Raw genomic sequence first — 7,102 nt, 5'->3', positions numbered from 1 at the left:
CTCTAATGAAGACGTGTGCATCATTCTTTCGTTTAAACCCCCAGAAGAGCCATTTCTTCTCCCTTCTCCCCGGAATTTCAAACGATTCCAATTTCTTATTTCTTCCCCCGAAAGGTCACAAAACTACCCCAAGACCTGTCTCCTTCCCTTTCCTCCTTGCCCCATCTGCAGTTGTCACCGACTCCCGTTAGCTGGGAGCAAGGAGTCTGCCATGGTGGTGGTTAAGAGCTTATAATCCACTTTCACCGTTTTATCAGGTTTTAAAGACCTAAAGTCCCAGACCCACATTCTCGAAAAACCGTACCCCGCAGCAATCAGACAGATAGCATGAAGACGTTTTTCCCAAGTGCAGAATCATATATATTCTGAGTGATGGAGCTATTGGCATTCAAGTTTTGACCAGTTTCAAGATGCTACTATCAGGTAATGGGAAGACCGTATACAGACACTGCAATTTATGTTACATTAAGGAAGACTGTTAATTGGTATAGGAGAGTCAGGAGTTTCAGGTTCAGGTTCAGATACATCCAGAAGGCTATGTGGATACACTGAGAGCCTTACTCCTTCCAGGTGGTAAAGCTCTCTGAGAAGCTGCATCCTTTTTTCAGGTCCCCCTACCACTGTTTACTGTGTTGATGCCAAGAACTCATGGCCCTTGACTCCCTCAGAAGAGGGATGATGAGAAACTTACAAAACCAGATGTGGAAGGTGTTCTTCTACTACCTCCCGCATGGTGCACAGTCTCATCGATCAACTCACTTCAAGCTCAAAGCACCCTTAAGAGGTAAACAGCCACCTTCCCTATTAGAAGGGGAAAAATGGGAGGCAGAGCCTCCTGTTTTGTGCAAGGTTGTCAGCTCTTTAAGGGGAGAGCCAGAACCAGGAACTGGCTCAGTGTCCCATGTTCCTTCCAGCAGCCGGCCTTGCAGACAGCTGGAATGAGTGTGGCCTAGACCCATGACCAAGGCTCACAGGGCCCATGGCCGGTCTGGGAAATCCAGGGGGACACCGGTGTGTGGGGAAGCGGGAGCTGTGATCCAGGTGTGATCTAGCTCTCTCTGCTTCCAGGCTGGGCTAGATTTCAAGCAACGGTGCCAATGACTATATAGATGTCACTAGCAGCTGTTAGATGGGCCCCCTTTGACAAGTCAATCCGGAAGCACCCTCTTGGTGCTCCACTCGGGACAGGGCCTTCTAGCGTTCTTTTAGATCAAGTGGGGAGACTGGGCTTACACTGAACAGTGGGAATGAGTGAATGCAGCTTCCAGAAGGTCATCACTTGGTTCAGATGTTTACACAGGAAGTGTTCGGACAATTCCAACAAGAACAGACCTAGAACTATCCTTCTAAACCCACCCTGAGTGGTAGAGGTAAGGTAAATGTCTTAACCTGCATAAAAGTGAAGTATTATTATTTGTCAACTGTACAAGACACGTTACTAGAGTTACAACTGAGTGGCATGCACCCTATGTTGGAGCGTCTGAACTACAATTGTGTAGGGCGGTATCTCCAGGACATGGAGCCGAACGTTGTTCAATTGTCTAAGTGTTACTTGGTGAGATGTGCTTTTAGCCACAGTATTTAAAAAGCCAATTTCTATTTAAATGTGTTGTGAAAAAAAATGTTAATAGTTTTGACTTTATACACATTTTATACTTACAGCAGAGTAAATACAGGAATTTATACACCTGAATGGGTGTTGCTGCCTTCAAACTAGTCACCTGGGGAAGATGGACAATGTTTAGTCCATGACTATCTCTAGAGCCTTCCTTGGAAACTGTCCACTTGTACGCTTTCTCATTGTTATCCTTTATGGGTAGATTTATTTTTTGAGGGATGTTTTTTTTTTTTTTAAATAGCCAAAGAGCATTAGAAGGTAAGTCTGAAAAATAAAAAGGATGACAGAGTTTGGGACCACCTCTGGGGAGGGGTGGTGTGAGAACTGAAGTCTGATTATAAGGCTGTGAGGCCTCTTGCCTTGCAAGACCTCAGAGATAATTCCAAAGAGGACTTCTATCAGTCCTGGGCACATGCAACATCACAGCTCAAGAATATAGTCTCCTAAGGAAATGACAAGGATTATGGTAACTCGAGTGCTTACATTTTAGTGTATTTGGTTGAAAAGGGAGTCTTGCTCATTCTCATACTTCACATAGGCAGAAATGGAAAACTCCATCTCCACGATGTCACCCAAGGGAAGGATCATTATCTACTGCTTAAACAGTTAAAATGAAAAGCACTTGGTGTCCCGCCTACATTATCCACCGCCCTCCCGCTGAAGGTGCAGTGAGTAATTCCCGAGTCTCCCCAGTTTGGAAAAAGTGGGGAAAGACAGGTCTCGGGAACTTGGCCAGGACTAGAATGTCAAGGCGATTAGAATGTGTTTCCAATGGCTCTATCTACCCAACAAGCCCACTACACCAATGCATTCAAGGAAACCTTCTAGAGCTAAGCAGTACGCAAAGTTTAGGAGAGAAGAGGAAATGATTATCTTCCAGTAGCTTTCTGTGATTAAAAACCCACCGGCTTCTGGATGACAAATGAACAGAGTCCACTGACAAGAAAGTTCATGGCATTCGATTCTAGTGCACGCGTAAGAAATAAAGTGTGTGGCCACTAGCTCATTGAAGTGCATTTCCAGCTGAGGCCAAAGGCAGCAAAGGTGCAAGAGGCTGCTGGGGCTGGCATTAGTTGAAGCAGGGTCTGTAAGTTCGGCGTGGCAAAGCAATTTGTAGAAAGCCCCAGTTCCGCAGCAGATCTGCCAACCGGTGATGTCAGATAACGCTCGCTCTCAAACTTTCTACAAAGTGCTTCATCGAAAATGCTAATGAGGAAGCTCCCTAAAACACCATATCCTGAGTGTCAGAGAAATATGGCCAAGATGGTGATTTGACGGGGAGCAGAGAGACTGAACTGCGTATCCTTCAAGCATCACACACACACACACACTTGGTGAAGAGCTCGTTAGTGCAGTCGCGTTGCGTCTCTTCCGCAGCCCCCCTCCACCGGGTGGTGGCTCCTGAGTGCAGCGCTTCCGGGACCCGTTCTGAGTTCCTGGGCTCTGCTGGTAACAGCCAGAGGCAGCAGCACAGTCAGCGCCTTCAGAGGCAGCCGTAGCATCCCAGTGCTCGCGGCAGACCCCGGTCTCCAGCCGACCGCTCAGGATGTTGCTCTTGGTGAGTGTTTCTGTATTAGTCTCTGTAAAAACCACAAAGCTAAGCCGTTTGCTTAAATCATCCTTAGAAAGAATGCTGAGTGCCCAGATGGATTTTCTAGTTTCTGTGCAAATGAAATCACATTAGTCCAGATTTTATTCACTCAAAACTATAGGGAAGCAGTAGGATTTGGTTTAAATGCTGCCAAAAAAGCAGGAATTCACTTAAGTTTTAATTCGGAAGCAATCCTGTTGTTAATGTTGTAGCCGGCTTCGGGCAGCATGGGGGGCGGGGCCCCCGTTGTGCTCACTGAGGAATCCCGGATCTCTCCCAGTTCAGGCTCACTCTCACTAGAGGTAGACCCATTGTTGATGGCGTAGACGCTCTCTGCAACTCCCTGAGCTGAAGCGCAGCCATCTGGTTCTTTCTTCTCCCTGGGACTGGACAGTCCCGGGAGGACGGCCATCTTGCCAGTCTGCCTATTGGGCAGCAAGGACATGGTGTAGTCTGCGATGATGCCACCCACATCTAAATTGCACGCCTGGTCGAAGGCTAGGAAGCCGACGTTGGCGTTCGCCTCACACACCACAAAGGAGCCGTCGTCCATGATGAGGAGATCGATGCCACAGAAGTCCATGCCCAGGATGTTGGACACCTGAATAGCCAGCTGCTTGCCTTGCTCTGTCAGCGGGCACATGACACCCACACCACCTGTGGGGAAAGCACAGCGACATAGTGGTGACGTCAAACATCAGGGACACGATGACCCTTCAAAGAAGAGACGGGGCCATACAGAGAGGGGGCAGGGAGACAGCCATTCTTATTACTCACAGAAGATCTGCTTGGAAATCAGGACGCCCTTTGGGAAAACAATAGGGCCATTTCTTATCTAAGAGTTTTTAAAATGTTTATTTCCTCTGACCTACCACTAAGGAAATAATCTTATGTAATGGAAAAAAGCTTTATGCACCAAGATGTTGATGGCAGGGTTATTTAAAATACTGGAAAATCAAAATCCTGAGACATAATAGGCACTCACTAAACATTTGTTGGTAAGTAAATGAAAAACCACAAATCTCTCGCAACAGAGGAAAACAGCATATTTTATAATCATGAATAATAATGCTCGTAGAGCACTGGTGATCCCATGGAAAAATACTTGGAAGGATTTAAGACTCGCAGCATGACCACAACTGTGCAAAAGATCTTGCCGGAAAGAACAATACACAAAAGTTAACAATGCCTGTCTTTAAAGGGTGGGATTAATGATAAGTATTTTTTTCACTGGACTTTGCCATGTTCTCCAAATTTTCTATGTGAAAATGGATTCCTTTTGTACAGAAAAAGCAAAATTAACATTATGTTGGGGCGCCTGGGTGGCTCAGTCGGTAAAGCGTCCGACTCTTGAATTCAGCTCAGGTCAGGATCTCTGGGTCGTGGGACTAAGCCCCATGTCGGGCTCCACACTCAGCATGGAATCTGCCTGGGATTCTCTCTCTCTCTCCCTCAACCCCTCCCCCCACCTCTAAAAAAAAAATCTGAAAAAAAATTAACATTATGTTTTAGGAAGAGGGGGATGGAAAGGCTTGTGAGACAAAATCCTGTGCCAAAGACAGAGAGTCTGGCTGCCCTCACCTAAGACAGAGCTAACCTCAGGTTCAATAGTCTCCTTGGAAGGACTTAAGACCTATATTCTAAGGTCCAACAACTAATGCCTTCCCCTTAACAGGTCCCTTCCCCACCTGTTCGAATGCATAAGGAAAAGGCTATAAAAGAGTTTCAGACTAGCTCACCAGGAAAAGCAACAAGGATAAATGGCAAAACCATCTGGTTCCTACCTCGTTAAAGAATGCATATCATATGGTGACTAAAAAAGACAACATAAAACACCAGGTTCCATGGGGTGGTACCACACACGAAAGGGAGATGCTGGGTACTCAGCACTGTGCCAGCCTGAGCGTGGCATCTGCCCCCATCACGACACTACATCACGGTGTCTTGCAATGACCTGCTTTCGAGTCTTGTCCTCTGTGGAACCGCAGCTGTCCCAGGGCAGGGACTCTCTCGGTTAAGTGCACTCTCATGGAGTCCACTGGTGGCGACTGCTCTCGACCAGTATTCGTGAAGGAAGGACCGAACTGCGTCTCAGCCTCTGTTACTCACTACCTTGGTACACCCACAGGGCCAGTTAGGATCTAACCCTGGGCACGTGTTTTATCGTATTATCGTATTACCCACAGACACATTCATTCAGTGAGCATGACGGAAGCTTTCTGTGATGGGGACAAGAATTTACATCCCTTGTGCAATGTCTCCATTCACCGCGACAGAAAACAAGATAAACAACAGGTTCATGAGATGGGGTTATGCTTTTGATCCAAACATAAACTGCAGCTTTCTCACTGTATCAAACATATAAGGAAAACCCCATCCTCGATGACAATGCAAAAGCAGAATGCGCTCTGCCTTCTGCCACTGCCTCAGTGCAGACGGTCATTACCTCCTGCCCGAGCAACTGTAAAAATCTTCCAAACTCCTCTGCCTTCAGTCCCTCCTCTACCCGCCTGTCGGTTTTTCTCGAACATGGATCCTCATGTCACTCCCTGGGTGAAACCCAACTGCTGCGTTCCAACCCCTACCAGAGAGGGTTCCATCTCAGTGCTCTGACACCTAGGCCTGACCTCTGTCACAGCACCCACACCCATCTGTCCCCTTCCTGGGCTGCTTGCTGTGACAGGACAGGGCTTGTTTCTAATCCTTATCTGTGATCCCAGAGCCCAGAAGAGGGTTTGACAAGATAAAAGAGCTTGATCCACAGGTACTGAACCGGTGCAAATACCGTAAGGAAAAATCCGTAGTGAGGAAATGGACCGAGAACTTTTGTCCCTTACCGAGAGAGCAGTTGCTCTGCATACGTCCATCAGTGGAGCAGCGAAGCATGGAGCCTATCACCCGGCCCCCTACCACCACCACCCGGATGTCTTTGCCGTGTGACTCCTTCACATACTTCTGGAACAGGTAGGGCACGTCATGGCGGATCAGATGGCAGATGTCCGAGAGGTGATGTTTATCTCTGGCAAGAAAAACAGCTTTTCCTTTAAGAAGAAATATAAAGAGCAAGAGGAGTAGTCAGAGAAGGCTTCGAGGTGAGTCCTTGCCCTCCTGTCTCCCTGTCCCATACAGCTGTCAGTTCTTTCTGAGCCTGCCTTCCCTCCGCCTCTTCTGTTTCTCTGAGCAGACTCTTGGTTCTTACCAAATGGCCGCCGAACCTTGTTTTCTCTTGGTTTTACTCACGTCCCTCTCTCCCCTCACCACAACCTTTTTTTTTTTTTTCAGAATGGAATAATGAGGTTATTCCAGAAACACAGAGGCGAAGCCAAATAAAATAAAATAAAATCCTGAGGCTCTAGTCAGCTCAGTTCCAAAAGCATCTCCTATCACTCCAGGATGCTGATGAGGCAGAGTCCGTCTCTAACCCACTTTGTTAATCCCCCAAACCTCACACTGGGCTCGAAGTACAAAGCAGGTGTCAATCCATGTTTACAGAACATAATTAACTAAACACACTTAGAGGAATTCTAAGGCTAGGCAGAGAGAGACCCACAAAAGGGAACTCTAATACAGCATGATAGAGCATTAACAGAGATCTATGCCAATACTATGGGAGTTCAAAGAGGGAGCCCCAACGGACTCCCTCCTCCTCTAAAGCTTAAGAAAACTATCTGGCTATACCTGTTTAATTCTAAATGGAATGATCTATACTTCTATTGCTATCTGGAGAAAGAATTCCTGCTTGACTCCAAATCCTTTCTTTTCTGCTCGAATCACCAGTGCTTTTGTCATTACTTAACATCTGCTTTCCCATTTGCATATTAGCTGCAGATTGTCCATATTAGCTCCAGATTGGAGCAGGACTTCCTCAGAGGTTTGCTCTGCAAATCCGACAT

The 7,102-nt window shown here is 46.8% G+C and overlaps 1 protein-coding gene across 2 annotated transcripts in view; it reads right to left on the bottom strand.

The window, feature by feature from the left end:
• Positions 1-2,079: 2,079 nt before the first annotated feature.
• RIMKLA (ribosomal modification protein rimK like family member A) overlaps positions 2,080-7,102 on the bottom strand; it is a 30,504-nt gene continuing 25,481 nt past the window's right edge. For both annotated transcript variants that reach the window (XM_044237977.1, XM_044237978.1), the window contains 2 exons: positions 6,047-6,250; positions 2,080-3,866 (listed from right to left, as the gene is read on the bottom strand). In XM_044237977.1, the coding sequence (XP_044093912.1) occupies positions 3,376-3,866; positions 6,047-6,250 (695 nt within the window). In that variant the 3' untranslated portion in view covers positions 2,080-3,375. The remainder of the gene's footprint in view (positions 3,867-6,046; positions 6,251-7,102) is intronic.

The sequence above is a fragment of the Neovison vison genome, chromosome 2, assembly GCF_020171115.1.
Source record: "Neovison vison isolate M4711 chromosome 2, ASM_NN_V1, whole genome shotgun sequence".
In the NCBI taxonomy this organism is placed as follows: Eukaryota; Metazoa; Chordata; class Mammalia; order Carnivora; family Mustelidae; genus Neogale; species Neogale vison.
The sequence above is the reverse complement of the archived record's forward strand: the minus strand, read 5'-3'. Positions and strand labels throughout refer to the sequence as shown.